The sequence below is a fragment of the Pseudoliparis swirei genome, chromosome 10, assembly GCF_029220125.1.
Source record: "Pseudoliparis swirei isolate HS2019 ecotype Mariana Trench chromosome 10, NWPU_hadal_v1, whole genome shotgun sequence".
Lineage (NCBI taxonomy): Eukaryota > Metazoa > Chordata > Actinopteri > Perciformes > Liparidae > Pseudoliparis > Pseudoliparis swirei.
The window spans coordinates 8,957,666-8,974,009 of record NC_079397.1 but is presented as its reverse complement, the minus strand read 5'-3'; the positions used below and the strand labels follow the sequence as shown (position 1 = coordinate 8,974,009).

General features: G+C 43.6%; 1 protein-coding gene across 5 annotated transcripts in view; it reads left to right on the top strand.

Annotated features, from left to right (window-relative positions):
• LOC130200397 (copine-8) overlaps positions 1 to 16,344 on the top strand; it is an 81,975-nt gene that overhangs the window by 32,464 nt on the left and 33,167 nt on the right. For 4 of the 5 annotated variants that reach the window (XM_056424648.1, XM_056424652.1, XM_056424650.1 and 1 more), the window contains exons 5-6: positions 1,086 to 1,125; positions 10,077 to 10,153. In XM_056424648.1, coding sequence (XP_056280623.1) covers positions 1,086 to 1,125; positions 10,077 to 10,153 — 117 coding nt within the window. Of the gene's footprint in view, positions 1 to 1,085; positions 1,126 to 8,786; positions 8,850 to 10,076; positions 10,154 to 16,344 lie in introns of those variants that run through there. The other variant, XM_056424649.1, reaches the window with a different exon arrangement.

Here is a 16,344-nt window from a genome sequence, read left to right as displayed (position 1 = left end):
TTTTGTCGCCTAATTTCACAAGGAGCAGAGACATACGGGAAATGAGTCCAATGGAACTGGAAGCTCTTCTAATTTTCTCTATTTTATTATAAATAAATACCCTTCAGCTCTTTACAAACTACAATGGAACAGGGTGTCTTGATTGACAACGGATTTATTTGTCTGCCAGGGCCATCGTTGTTGACTGAGTGGTTCGTCCTGTCGATGAGACATTATGTGATTGTGTGTGAATACTTAGGCATGCGGCGGATTTAGAGTCATTTAGAAACCTATAATTACCCCACAACACACACACACATCCCTGTACCTCTATCTTTGTGAGGACACTCGTTGACATGATGCCCTAACCTCAACATTCACACCCCTTCCCCTAACAGAAACATCACGTTCACCCAAACCCTCAAACAGGAAGTGAAAAAGAAGTGAGGACCGGCTCCAATGTCCTCTCATCCCCCCCAAAAAAATTCCCCACTCTGAAGGTCTAACACTCGCAATCGGGCACATTACCCTGAACATTCTTGAAGAGCAACTCAAATTGCTGCTCATTACTCACTCACAATATCACCCGGCGAAGGGCGATCCCTTTCTCAGCGGCGAGTAAAACGACCCCGCGCCGCGTGAAGTGAGCTCAAATCGGCGAGTGAGCGGCTCGGCTGATTGCTTCCCGTCCTTTGGAGTGCGCGGCCTCGGCGTCCGGAACGCATGGTTGCATGCGAGACGCCTGCCGGTGGAACGGAGGAATAAAAGGCAAAGGTGGTGTTCAAAAAGCACGTTGCAAAAAATAAAAAGTCACACTAATAAGCAGAGATGTAAACGCTAACCGACACTTGTTTACTCGCTCGCACCATATCCCCCCCCTCTCCCCGCGTCACTCTCACATATACGTAAGTATCACTGCCAATTAGTGCATTTAGTGTCACTTTAATGGAGGACGCCTTCGAGTGAAATACCCAGAGCCTCTGGTGACGAGCTGCTCGGCCCCGTTACTGATTTACTCGCTCTGTAATCCCCGCCGCTTTCCCAGCTGAGCTCCTGTCACCCTCCGTCTCTCCTGATGCACTCACTCTCGCTCTCCTTTTCCACAGGTACGATGTCGACTCGAAGAGCGCCAACCTGTCAAAACACGTGAGTGTGAAAACTTGATTCCGTGCGGTGGTTATTTTGTGCGCACATCCAGACGTGTGCGTTTGCATTTATTTGGTCTCCTCCCCACTTGTTGATGATTTTAACTTGGTGCGAGTGAGTGAGCCCGACTGCCGTCCTCGTTATTAGTCTCGTAACAGCAATCTGTCCGTTACAGTGAGTGTGTTTACCATCTCCTGTTATACAACAGTCCCTGAACGGCCCCTGCGCATCATTTAGAAATTAAATAAACACAGATTCCCCCCCCCCCCCCCTGCTTTTCACATTGATAACAGGGATTAGCGTTGTGGTAATAAGGAACAACAATGCCATACCAGTTTCAGTTATCAGTCATGGCTGTGTCCTGCCTGCTGCATCATGGGGATTGTAGTTCAATTCAGTTTATGTTATATAGCTCAAAATCACTAATTACGAATTTGCCTCAGCGGGCTTTACAATCTGTACACATACGACATCCCTGACCTTTGACCTCTCATCGGATCAGGAAGAACTCCCAAAAAATAGAGAAACAAAACCTTTCACAGAGGAAAAAAGCAAAGAAACCTTCAGGAGAGCAACAGAGGAGGATCCCTCTCCAGGATGGACAGATGAATAGATGTCATGTGACCAGAAGGAATCATTACAGAGTAACAACACATTCAATGAGTATGACAGAGTGTATGAATAGTTGGTAGTAGGCATGGAAGGAGGGGTGGGTGGGGGGCATCAGCAGGACCGTGACAGGAGGCATCAGACCCAGCCAGGTCTAATGGACCCTCTGACACGTCACACAGACTTCGGGGAGGAAGCAGAGTTCATAATGTAAACAACAATCAGGGGTGGCGGTCTGTCAGGTTGTCCTCGGTCACGTAGAGCGGTTCAACCGTTGTTTTTCATTTGTTCAGTTAACTGTTGATCACCGGCCCAAATGAAATGCAGCGTGTTCATTAGGGAGAGGATTGTTTCATCTGCAGTCCGCCAGGCCAGCTGTTTGCAGCTGTTTGAAGCTGTTGACAGTTGTTGGCTGCTGTTTCCCCGGCTTCCCTCATACTCAGTCCTCTCATCTAACTCCAGGGGGGTCACCGTTATCGTGCAACAACACCGGGGGAAGCTCCTGTTTGAGTTGATAACTCGTGTCCATTCTCTGAAGTGTCTGTGTATCCTGACGGACGCGTTCGCCTGTCATCTGGTGTGCACATCTGTTCTCGTGAAACCGGCTTTTCAGTGATATCTGAGACATGTTTGGGCAGGTAATTGCCGTAGCAACGGTCAACACTGACCTGGACTGTCACTGTCTGGTCAAAGGAAATCATAGCAACAATGAGAATGATGGGAGAACAAACAAAGGCTTTTCTGCTCATAACCTCTGACCGTTATCTGGATGTTTACATCGATAGCTTCAGTGTCTATCGGGCTTTGCTTCCTTCCTCTATTTAGCAGCTTTTGGCCAGCGCATGGAAGATAATCGGTGTGTTTATACAACATGTGTCTGTGGGAAGCTCTTCCACACTCAGTGTCCCTCTGAGCAGAGCGGCCCACTCCTCAACACTCCTCCCAGTGTTCGCTCTTCAGCGTCAAGTCACATGGACACTCGCTCTGTGTCGTCAACAAGGGAAAAGAGGCAGCAGTATATATGTATATATATATATTAGCATGTTTCATTAAATATGAGTATATATATATGGCATTAAATATGAGTATATATCCATATATATGTATATATATTAGCATGTTTCATTAAGTATGAGTATATATATATGTTAGCATGTTTCATTAAGTATGAGTATATATATATATATATTTAGCATGTTTCATTCCAAATGTAAAAAAAAAGGCCTCCTTTCATATTAAAGATGAATACATAGAAGACTTTCCTTCCGAGTTTTGAAAGATATATATATAGATTTATATTTTGAATTTTTCTATTTATAGTTTCTTGAACTGAACAAAAAATAGAACAGCATGTTTTAGCAATAAAACACATGTTTTGTGTCTGAGGGCGAATGTTAATGCTACAATGTTAATGTCTGTCTGTCCAAGGGGGATAAAAAAAATGCTTCTTTAGACTTATTTAAAGGAACAGTGCGTCACATTTAGGAGGATCTGGTCAAATATTGAATGTTATGTTTCTGACTGTAGTCTTTAGTGTATATTCAACTGAAAATAAGACTTGGAAGTTCATATCGACATCCAGAGCGCGTCCTCTCCATTGAGCCATGTTTCTACAGTAGCCCAGGAAGGACAAACCACACACTGACCCGAGTGCCCTTTGGCATTTTTTTACATGTTTGCATTCAGCTACTGGAGGTTTGCTCCACATCGGGCACAAGGAGAAGTTTCTGCTGCAACTTTACCGGTAGATGACACTGTACCTTTAAGAATCATGTAAGCTGAGTAAGTTAATGATCTTGTAAAACATAAGATATCAGTGTGCACAGTCGGATTTAATTGTTTGTTTGTTTGTCTTATTGATGAGCACCTGGTAAGGAACATAACATCCTGTATCTCCTGCTTTACTATTATTGTCAGGATGGATGTTGTCACCAGAGAGAGAGATAAGACCCAAACGCCAACAACATGCCACAGAAAATGTCATATTTTTAAAGTCAAACACAAACTAAACAGGACGAACCCACACTGGGGAGTGAGACAAACAGGGTTTAAATACACAGGGAAGGTGATTGGACACTGGGGAACGAGACACAGGTGGACACAATGAGGGCGGGGCTAGCAATATCACACAGGAGGAAACAATCAGGAGCAGGGCAGACAATCACAGGGACAGGAAGTGCAGGGAAACAAAGGACACGAGAGACAGGGACTTCAAAATAAGACACAAAACAAGACACAAAAACTGGATCATGACAATTATTACATTTCTGCTGCCCTGAAAGTGAGAACATTTAATTGTACAATGTATTCTTCATAAAAGTCCCATGTAACCAATCATAGTCGGAGTGTTTCATGCTTCGAGACTTGGAAATACAAACCTTACATCCCCCGCTCACTTTTTTTTGCAAAGCACCCTCGAGGCATCCGGCTGCAGAGAGGTGATCTATCAGAAGGATCTGGAACGCATTAAGACCAAGTCTCTGAGCTCCTGACGAGCAAAAAGGTTGAAATCGTGAGGTTTATAGATATAGTTAATTTACCCACGGTGCAGACATGTGCCATTTACATCGGGCATTAAGGACAGTGGCTCCGCTTTTATCACCTCCATCCTTCTCTCTGTGAGGCGTGACATCCCTTTAAATTGCATCGATAGCTTTTAAATCATGATAATGATGATGATGATGATGATGGGGCTGCAAGGCTGCGTCAGGGTCACGAATTGGCATCTAACCTCCAACAATAATTAATTTTGAGTTCAGTCCGGTTTTTTTCAGTCCTTTTTTAGTCGCCGTCTTATTATTTTTATTTTTTAAATAGCATCAAATGCAGCGCCGGCGTTGATGTGTCGGTGACTGAATGAAATAAGTGTCGATAAATTGAACGCTACGGTGAGAAGCACTCGCAGTCTCTCCAGAGCAGATGTAGTCCCTCTCCGTTTCCCCTCGGGGGGTTTGGCTCTCCTCCTTTGTGGCTTTGTCGTCGCTCTGGATACAATCCATCCCTCTTGTGCTTCCCCCTGCGTCTCCGCTTCTCCTCTTTCCCTCTCGCCACGGCAGTCTGTCACCTTTTCCCTTTTTTATTTCATTGCCGTACCCATGTTCTCTCACTTTCTCCCCATCTTGATCCCTCCGTCTCCCCCTCCCCCCGCCACCTATGCCTCACTTTCTTGCGATCGATAATGTCAGACAAAGAAGAGGCCAGCATGTTGGCTCGTATGGAGGACTCAAAATGACTTGTGTATAAATAAATAAATGCATGAATAAATGTATAAATAAATAAATGCTTAAACAAATGTATAAATAAATGCTTAAATAAATGTATAAATAAATATAGGAATTAATAAATAAGTTATAAATCAACAGGACATCATTAAATAAATATATCTCTACATTTCTGTATTTCTTCATTTATTTATTTCTCTATTTACGTGTCCACACGTATTTCTTCATTTATTTATGTGTGACATTTACGTGTCCGTATATTCAAATGAGCTGGGGTGGTCCGAACCTCTGTTCTGCACTATTTGTTTTTGTTGTTCTGTATTGTATTGTGTTGTAATGTACATTTTGTGTAAGCACAGAGACACTTTACCAAGACAAATTCCTTGTTGTGCAAACTACTTGGCCAATAAAACTGATTCTGATTCTGATTGGTCACAGGAGTGTGATGCACCTGGTGTGTTATGCTCTACTACTTCTGCCTGGCACATGAAGCTGAAGTTGACTCGCTCAGCTAACCGTTAGCAGAAGTTAGCCTAGACAGCTTTTTTACTTCAGCCGTTTATCATTTCCAAGTACACTGAGTACAGACTCGTGTTTTCTTGGAGTCTGGTCTTGGGAGTCTGGTCTTGGGAGTCCAGACTCTCGAGGACGCAGGACGGTCTTTCTGGTCTTGTGACGTCACCACATCAACTGTTCTTGCTCATTTATTTACTCCAATTATTCATTGTAAAATACTTTACAGTGGAGTAGAATGTGTTGCGGTGTTCACTGTTGTTTGGCGTAGGCTACGAATAAACGGTAATAACTATACAACGTCTCGTAGCTTTCCTGACCCACGGTCGCTACAATATGAAGTTGTGAATCTTAACCCTCAGTCAAATTGACATAACGTTATCTTTTAATAAATAATAAACTCTTTAGATCCTCCAAAACCTAATTATATCTCATGTTTAGCCGCTACGGAGACATCAGAGCCAGCGGAGCATTTCAAAAAGTCCTGCCGAGATCAGGCTTCTCTCGGCGGCCACACAGCGCGCTGAGCGCCCGGAGCTCAGAGGTCCCGCGAGCAGGACCTCAAATCTCCGTCGCATATCCTTATTAGGCTGAATCTCGATAAACCGACCACAGATTTGATGCTTAAACTACTAACTTCTCGGCTGAAAACATCCTTAAATTACATTCCGTGACTCAACAGCAGTAGTATTTAGAATGTACAGACAATAATGCATTATAAACACTGTTCGTCTACAGGTCCAAGTGCTAGGGATCGATTGCTTCTGTCTTGCTCCCCGACTTGACCAATCCTGTTTAACAATGAGGTTCGGACCGCCCAGCTCATTTGAATATACGGACACATAAATGTCACACATAAATAAATGAAGAAATACGTGTGGACACATAAATAGAGATATAAATAAATGAAGAAATAGAGAAATGTAGAAATACATTTATTTAATGATGTCCTGTTGAGTTACAACTTATATTTATTCATTCCTGTATTTATTTCTGTATTTATACATTTATTCTTGTATTTATTTATTTATTTATACATTTATTTAAGCATTTATTTATTTATTCTTGTATTTATTCATGCATTTATTTATTTATTTATACATAAGTCATTTTAAGTCCTCCATAGGCTCGGAGGGCAGCGTGCAAGCGTTGGTGCAGGTCTCAGGAGGAGGGGGGGGGGGGGGGCGGGCTATAGAGCCAATCCATTAGACTGTGTTTTGAACGTGGGAGCTGTAGGCTGCAGGAACACCTGGGAACCGGGTGAGAATGAGTGTGGAAATAGAGGGTCAGTTTGAGAAAAACACACACACACACACACACTGCCCTGTTCATCAGATCTCACTCATTTATATCTCTGGATGCAGATAGACAGGCTGACGTTTGGGTTGCCAGGTTGTGAAAATGTGTTTTTCCTCCTGAATAACATGTATGACTGCTTTGATTAATTCTTAGAAAAGGTGCGAGTGAACTATTAAAACGTTCGGAGATAATTTATTGAGCAAAGAAAAAAAGTAATTCTGAGAAGAGAGTTATGAGTTATGTATAAAGCTAAGTTAGCCTTGCTGTCAAGTTAATGACCTGGTGCCTAACTGAATGAGGGGGGGGGGGGGGGCTACTTACTCATATTGCTACATTGCATTATACAATATAAAAGCTCTCCTGCTCATGCATGAGGAGCGCAGCGCTCTCAGCATCTTCTCGTTACAACTGGTATCAATATCCAATGTTGTTGTCCTCCTCCGGATCTCAGTTTCATCAAATGTTGATTCTTCCAGAACGTTGCTGAATGGAGCTCCACCCACACAACTACCCTTCTTTATTTTTAAGTATTTTCTTAGCCCACGCCGTTGTATATTTCGTACATTAGTTGCACACAGCCAATCCTCCGATGGACCTCATGCTGGCAGCGGCCGCGGTTGCTAGGTGATTTGTGACTTTACTGCACGGCCTCGACGTCACCGACAGTGGAAAATATTATGAAGGGAATCATTTTCCTTTTGTTATTTCAGCGCTGGTGACCAACACAAATCCGTTTACAGCCCAGTGAAAGTCGTGCGGCCGTATCTATACAACCCTGAAGGGTTTAAATGAGCCGGACAGGTCAGGACATAGCAGATGGGTAGATGGATGTCCGGCCAGAATAACAAAAGAGGCTCATCGATGGAGCGAATAGGATCCATTATCTTAGTGCTGCTGGAGGCGGCGTCCAATAAGACGAAGGGTCTCAACAGCGTGCCCCCTGCTGGTGAACCTGGGATCGACACGGCAGGCTTCTGTCCAATTAGAGAGATGCTTTGGGTGTTGCAGAAGTTGTGTTTCGTCCTTGGCTTTTATTTTGAAGGCTGCCACAGTTTTTTATACCGACAGACTAATATTGCACCCTTAAAATAAAGTGTTCAGAAACACGTCTTTCTTCTGTTTTGCAACTTTTATTTCACAAGTTCCCGGTTAAAACAAGCACAATGTGTTTTGTCTTCAGCCTGCTCACTGCACCTCGCCCTTCACACACCTCTCTCTTAAAGAGACAGTGCCCCCTTTCTTAAAGAGACAACGCCCATCTCTTAAAGAAACAGCGTCCCTCTCTTAAAGAGACAGCGCCCCTCTCTTAAAGAGACAGCCCCCCTCTCTTTAAGAGACAACACCCCTCTCTTAAAGAGACAGCGCCCCTGCGAGTCACGTGACCAGCTGGACGGAGATGGCAGCATAAGGCTCAGCTCCGAGCCCAACCTTGTCAAATAGTTGTTTTAATTGGTTCCAACCTCGATATTTTACACTTTTATGTTTGATAAAGACAGTTAAAGTAAAAGGCAGATCTCAACGCAATGATACTGATGCCATTGCAGAGGAAGTGCTAGAGAGACAGCAAAGCTACTTCGAGTCGCGCTTTGCTCGGATTCAACAGGTGGGGATCGACAACGATGAGAAGCTAACTGCTATCCATGCACAGCTCGCATCTCTTACTCTCTCTTACTTGGCTCTATCAGGTCTGAGGTGGACAGCCTAAGAACTACGGTGGAAAGTAACTCAAGCGTTATTGATAGCCATGACCATGCTTTTGAAGAGCTGGAAGTGAAGCTAGCAGATATGGAGGACAGAAATGAATGTGCAATATTCGTGTCATTGGTTTGAAAGAGGGGCTAGAAGGCTCTAGCGCTACACAATATCTTTCGCGCTCGCTGTCTGAGTTAACGGACTGTTCCTTCATTGTTGGTGCGGATTTCAATGCTGTTTGGGACCCAAATATTGATCGGTCGAACGCAAAGGCCACAGGGGAGCAGGCGCGGACGAGAAATGCTCTGAAGTCATGGGCCAACAGTTTATGGCTGATGGATACCTGGCGCGCAGTGAACCCCACCTGTAAGGATTACTCCTTCTTCTCAGGTAGACATAAATCTTTTTCCAGAATACATTTTCTTTTTGCATCCCCTCATTTATTTAACTCAATTGATAAAGCAGTGTTACTTCCAATGGCACTATCTGACCATAAAGGGGTCTTTTGCTCCACCACCCTAGGCCGACTGTCTCAACGTGCTGCTCGATGGCGTTTCAATACCTCTTTATTAAAAAATGAATCCTGTCACACAATTTATTGCAGAATTCCAGACATTTGCAGAAATTAATGTTGGCTCTGTAGAAGACTCAAGGATTCTGTGGGACACAATAAAAGGTTTTATTAGGAGCAATACCATACTATTCTGCTCTAACGCACGCAAAGCTAGGACACTCCAACTGCAAAACCTTGAATCTGAATTCACCAGATTAGACTCGTTGATGCAAGCAAACTTAACTGACCAAATAGCTTTAGAACGATCACTAGTTAAGAAGGAAATAAACAACATTCTGAAACGAAAATCTGAATTCCTAATTCATAGAACGAGACAGCGCTATTACTTCCAGGGCGCTAGACCGAGTCATTTACTTGCCATGAGAATCAGGTCAAGTGATCATTTTTCAGATATTCCTGCTGTTAAATCTTCAGATGGCAATATCAGAACTGACCCTGTTGAAATAAATAAATCTGTTCAGACATTTTATTCTAATTTGTATGAATCAGAGGTTGCTTTGGATAAAACCCACTGTGACGGATAGTTAAATCAGCTTGACTTGCCCAAGTTATCAGTAGAGGAATCAGCTGACTTAGACAATTTGGTCACTAGAGACGAACTAAGAATGGCAGTACAGAATATGCAAAGGAACAAATCACCAGGTTTTGATGGGATCCCCCCCTGAATTTTACAACACATGAATTACCTTAAACACACATTCAAAGTAAATTATAAGAAATGGACACAGTTGTATTAAATCGTTAAGATATATGGCATAACATATTTCATCGTGCTACACTAACAAGCGGTCTCTGGGACTGATGCACACGCATGTTTGTGAATACTCTTCTCTTCATCTTACTGCACCAGCTGTGAAGTTTCATCATGTGACGGCGACTTGATCACGCAGGAAAGTGGCGAGGAGGCGTATCTTAATCTACTCTGCAGTATTTATGATCTGTCAATGGGGAACATGGAGGTTTCATAAAGATCAGGGACAGCGTTTATGTTTTATGTATTACATTTGATGTGTTGTTTTAAAACTCTCCCTCTGTCTCTGCAGGATTTCCTAGGCCAGGCCTACTGTACTCTGGGAGAGGTGGTCGGGTCACTGGGCAGTCGCTCGGAAAAAGCTCTCGGGTGAGTATTACATGTCATTTAGCTGACGCTTTTATCCAAAGCGACTTAGTCGCAGCTACAGGGAACAATTCAGGGTTAAATGTCTTGCTCAAGGACACATCGACTAGGGCGGGGATTGAACCTCCAACCCTCTGATTGAAAGACGGACCTGCTAACCACTGACCCATAGTCGCCCACAGAGTAGTGTGCGTGGCCACAGCTGCGTGGGATGATATTTCAGAAATTATCCAACCAATGTCGATTGATGGTCACACATATAGAGTGAGACATTGCATTTCCTTTGGGAGTCGCTGTGTTTAAGTATTCCCTGTTTTTGAAAGCGTATTTCTAAAAGCCAGGCCTTTAAATTGAGGTAGTTTCAGCAAATGAGAATAAACACAAAACTGATCTTAAGTACGTATACACGACTTGATTTGCATTCATTCTCCAAATCGTGTCGAGTACATGCTGCTGGGTGATGAGTGAGACTGAAGCAGTATCAATATTGGATCTATTTCTGTAGATCCTGAACTGAAGAACAGTGAACACCTACAGATTTAACGAACACACACACACAAAAACACTCCCACACACTCGAGGGTATTCTTACAGATACAAACACATCGGCTCATTAATCCATCGCGAGCCTTGGGACTGTGCATGTAGATGACAATATCTGCCTTATCGGTTTGTTTGTGGACACACACATTGTTAATGTTGTTGATTATACTTTGGCAACTGGTACAACAACAAAGTTATGTTACAGGGCAAGTTTCAAAGTGCTCTTTGTGCACATGAAGTGTATTAAAGTAAATTAAAGTGATGAAGACGAAGCAGAACATAATGCCTTAAAGTCTTTGTGTTTATAACCGCTGAGAAATTAAATATATTCATTTTCATGCAAGTGCAACACAATAAACGAGTGTGGATATCGTCATGTCTCCACTTAAAGGTATAGTTCACCTACAAAACATATGAGGATGTCCTCGGTCCCAGAAAAGTGTTTCTCATGAATTGTGTTCAGGAGAGAGCAAAATAAAATCAGACTTTGACCGAGTCTCCGTATCTGAAAGTGCTTTGGGCTCAGAAATGGTTAAACAACAGCAGTTGTGTTTGGATTTCCACGAGTCCAACGAATGGAAACAAGAAACTTAGATAATTCTGCAATCATTCTTTTTTGCTTTCTTTCTTTCATTAATTTTTGCTCTCCCAAACGCCATTCCATAGAAAAGCTTATCTGGCACCATAAAGAGCTCAGAGAGACGACGTGTCCTGCTCTGGGTGAACTGTTGCTTTAAATGTTTTGTCCAAAGCAGACTGAATAATGACTCTGAATGATGTAGCACGCATCAAGATCAATGCAGAAAGACCTGTAGTTGTCAATATGTAACTTCTGATTATCTATTCTTCAGCCACAGAGAATACAACATTGATATGAGCAGGAATGAGTCAAACCATTGCTCCCATTACCCGAGAGCCTGTTGTTTGAGCACCACTGCTATTAGACAAGTGAAGACGCACTCACAGCGACACATAAATCATGAATTCTTTTTATCTTCTTGTGCAAACAAAGTTACACTAATGTGACATTCAGGATTTTTAGATTATATTATATTAGATAATCCACAGTGTTGAAATTTCAGGATCACAGCAGCAGGTGCACAATAGAGCATTAATAGAAAATAAAAATAAAACACAATAACAATGCTAAATACTAATACTAAATATACAGAGGAAACAAAATATATAGCAAACATATACACAAGGCAGTGACCAAAGTGAGTTTCCAGCAGGTTAAAGTGTCCAGGAAAATAAAGTGCTGAGTGTTCCAAGATCCAGGTTGTAGTCAGAAGTTAGTGCATTTAAAACATTGTTTTTGCATTGAGATGAGCAGCATTTTGAGTGGATCAGAATCCGGTCCTTTATTTGTTCACAACGTGCTCCAGCTCCCCCTGTGCGTCTTAAAGTAAGCCATCCACGAACAGCCGTTGTGAGACAGGGAGCTCCACGGGTACAAGAACATAGATTTAATATTATTGGACTTTAATATGAGCCCGCACCGTGCAGCTGTATTATAATATAAACATTATTTACAGAAATTTAGAACAAGAACAGCAGCAAAATCTGCTTCATCAGGAGACATCTTTGTCTATTTTTAGACATGATGCTGCACTTCTGGCCTCCTCTGTTCACAGATCTTCTCTCATGGTGAAGCCAACTTGGCTTTCTTTCAATTGTGTCTTTTTAATCCAATTAGCTCGTTCAGTCGAAGCCTTCTTGAGCCTTGGGATCTGTAAGGGAGGGTGTGTGTGTGTGGGGGGGGGGAGGAATAACACTGTCAACATCCTGGCAACCTGTGTGTGTGTGTGTGTGTGTGTGTGTGTGTTCCTATTCCTTTTTGTTCCGAAGCTACACTTTCATCCACTCAAGCAGCAATCACCATGGTGATTGCATAGGTAGGATTCCCACTCAAAAAAAAAAAAAGAGAGAGAGCATTTCAAAATACAAAACAATGTTGTCCACCCTCAAGGAACTCCTCCCACTTTATCATCCACACACGTACACAGTTATGGGGACACTAATGGCAACAAAAACCAATTAATAAATAAATAAAATGATGTTTGCTATAAACTGGAACATTTATTGTGCACATGGTATAATATTTTAGGCTTCCATTTTTATTGCTGATAAAATGCTCGATAGTCTTCTTGTTCTTCTTCCTCTTCTTCTTCTTGTTCTTCTTGTTCTTGTTCTTGTTCTTCTTCTTATTAATAATAAAATGTAGCAAAGAAAAGTCCAGAGACATTCACGCTTCATTTCTTATTCCAAATTACTGCAAAAAAAAACTAAAAAGCATTCAATAGATTCAAATATTGCCCAATGCCTCGTGGTCCACTGTCCACCTGTGCAGGGTTAGCCCCGCCTCCCACCCGATGCCCCGCCTCCCACCCGATGGCCCACCATCCTGTAAAGCAGCGGTTCCCAAACTTTTTAGGCCACGCACACCCTTCTACATCCCGACCGGGTTCACGCACCCCCAATCCCCCACACCTTGCGAGTTGGGGGGGGTGGGGGGTGCGAGTGACTTTTTCTTTGCTCCGTCCCGATGCGCGCAGACCGGCGTCGGAGCTCTGCGGACGTATTGAGCACCCCTGCATTCAAACATTGAATGGCCGAGAGTTTTTTTCAGCGTGAGAAATACGATGTGTGGCGGGAGTGCGGGAGTTAAGACCGAAATGCGTGAGTCTCACGCTCAATGCGTGACACTTGAGAGCCCTGAGAATGTTTAATATTAATTATTACACCATTAGACCACCATTACATTTTTCCTCTCGCGCACCCCCTAGAGACAGCTCGCGCACCACACTTTGGGAATCCCTGCTGTAAAGCATCACAGTCACAGATGATGGAGGGACAGGTGGATTTATTCCAAAAGTGTCATCCGGAATATTTGAAGACATCTTGAGAGATTCGGTGCAGAAATAGAAACCCTGTCAACATTTATTAAAACAAAGGTACAGAAGACGCAGCTGTTGCAATCGTGGTCTTGCTGAGGTTGTGCCTGTGTGTGTGTGTGTCTTTGTATGTGTGTGTTGGACTTTGTCAGACACACACCTGCAGCCTGACACGACAGGAGAGATCTCTAACAATTTTAATGAGTGCTAATTACAGCTAATTACATTGTTCAATCAAACTCCAGTGGGCTTTCAGGAGTGTGTGTGTGTGCGTGTGTGTAGGAGTGTTTGTGTGTGTGTGTGCGTGTGTGTAGGAGTGCATGCATGTGTGTGTGTGCGCCTGTGTGTGTGTCTGCGTGCGTGTGTGTGCCTGTGTGCGTAGATGTGTGTGTGTGCGTGTAGGAGTCTGAGTGCAACCAGCAACAGGATGCAAAACAGTGACGACTAGCTTCCGGCACGGCTGCTCGTGTGTGTGTGTGTGTGTGTGTGTGTGTGTGTGTGTGTGTGTGTGTGTGTGTGTGTGTGTGTGTGTGTGTGTGTGTGTGTGTGTGTGTGTGTGTGTGTGTGTGTGTGTGTGTGTGTGTGAATAATCCTCAGAGTGAAGTCCAGTAATCGGTTCTGATCCTCGTGAAGACAGAGCAGAATATTTATTCGATGTTATTCCAGTTCTCAGACGCTTCTCTTGGAAAGCCGCGTTCATCTCCTCGTTTCTTTTGTATATTTAATTAATTACATTGTTATATCACAAGTAGACTCAAGTCACGATATCAGACAACGTCCTAATTATCGTGGCCAAAATAATTTAGCAAGTTTTACTTGTGGACGTCTCGATTGTAAATGACTGTTGACGTTTTATTGACACGTCATGGAGTTAAGCTCCTTTAACTTCACACCTTGATGTAACCCCGAGATTAATTTATTGATTTGACATTTTACTGCCGACAACATTATATTTCTTTCTCTCTCCTCTCTCCTGTCTTACTCTCCGTCTCCATCCCTCTCTCTCACTTGTTTCCTGTTCCCACAAACCAGATCTCCCAAAGAGTTCAAAGGGTCAGGGAGAAGCCCTGGTGCACTATGGGAGAGCCAAGTGGGCTACAGTGTGAGATACAAGTGAGCCAAGAACTCCGACACACACACACACACACACAAAGGCCGATATCTCTGAATACGAGCCTGATTGTATGTATTTGTAAAGGACGGACAAAGAAACTCTCTATCTGCCTCTGGTGCACCGCGCGACATGGATTTGATGTCAAGCTTCCTTTTGTGTGAGAGATTTATGGTTATGAGTTTCCTTTTAGGGCAGAAAGTGTGATTGTGTCGGGGCACGGCCCAGAATAGATGGATTCTCATGCTATTATAATTATAATTGATATCTCATTCAGGTATTCTCCCTTCATCGGGAGAATAATGGAGGTGACGTGTGTGTGTGCGTGTGTGCATGCGTGTGTGTGTGTGAGGCTGCAGCCCAAAAGTGGCCCAGACTTAATTACCCGTCTCTCGCCAGACTCTGATTGCATATCCATGTGTCTTGATTAGAGGATTCACAGTGTTTCCTCTCACACACACACACGCACACACACACACACACACAGACATTCCTTGGGCACTTCTCAACTTTTGAGTGCTTTTCTGTGTCGTGAATAAACTCAAATGAGGAAAGCTTTTACCCGCTAGCGAGCGTGAACTCGTGGAACATGGATGGAAAAATAGATCAAAAGCAGTTTTTATTCAAAACACAATTTAACTTCACTCCAGAGGAAATAAAACAGTTTTTTTCTGGTGTGTTTCCCCATCGTAGAAGGATAAATAACGTTAACTTGCAACAGTGCTCTCGGAAATGTTCTTATCCGCCGTAGGAAAACACATCTTTTCCCCGAGGTTTTCCCCCCCCACACACATACGCACACATTAATTATGATGCGCGGCTCAGAAAGCAATCTGTTTGTGTGGATTTGAGCTTTGTCCTCCTCGCATGCGCCACATGTTGAGTGTGTGTATGCACGGCTGTGAGACACATAATTCATCCGGTCGCGGTGCGATCCTGTCAGCCGCCACCTACGTGTATCATTTGAAGAAAGATCTCTCCGACAGAATAATGACCACCTCTCCGTGAGATGAGGGGAGCGAGAGCAAGCATTTGAGGAAATAACGAGCAGAGGAATCCCATTCGATATCCCACAGCGGGGCCCCCCCCCCCCCCCTGCTCGGCAGAGTTGTCATGGCGACGTGGATTCCGGGCGATTGTGTGTGTGTGTGCGTCTTTAACTCCTTCTCCGTGCATTCTTTTTTTTCCCGGGAGATGACATGATTGAGGTGAGAGGTTGCAAAACTAATAGAAAAGAGACACAGCGAGAGAGAGAGTCTCACCCTTACTGTGCTTCTAAAGAAAAAAGTTGTTATTGCTTTTGCCGATTTGAACAACAATGAGACGCCCACTGTTCCATTTCTGTACATTAAAAACTGGTTTCTGTTCACGCTGCACATTAAAAGACTCTTTATAGATCTAGTGCCCACGACATCTGAGGAAACAATTCACACATCAGCAGTTGGCGCTCCGGCGGCTCTTCCTGGGAGGTCGAGGCCGCGGAGCTGGGCCCGCCGAGGGGGGGGACGCGGAGAACCAGCGCTAAATGAGGCTCTCTGAGGGTAATCTAGCAGCTTCAGATCTGGCAGAGGACAAGTGGAAGTGAGGGAGCTAAATAGTGAGGGACTAATGAGGGGATGCTCTGCAGGTGAGAAGGGCGTGAGGAC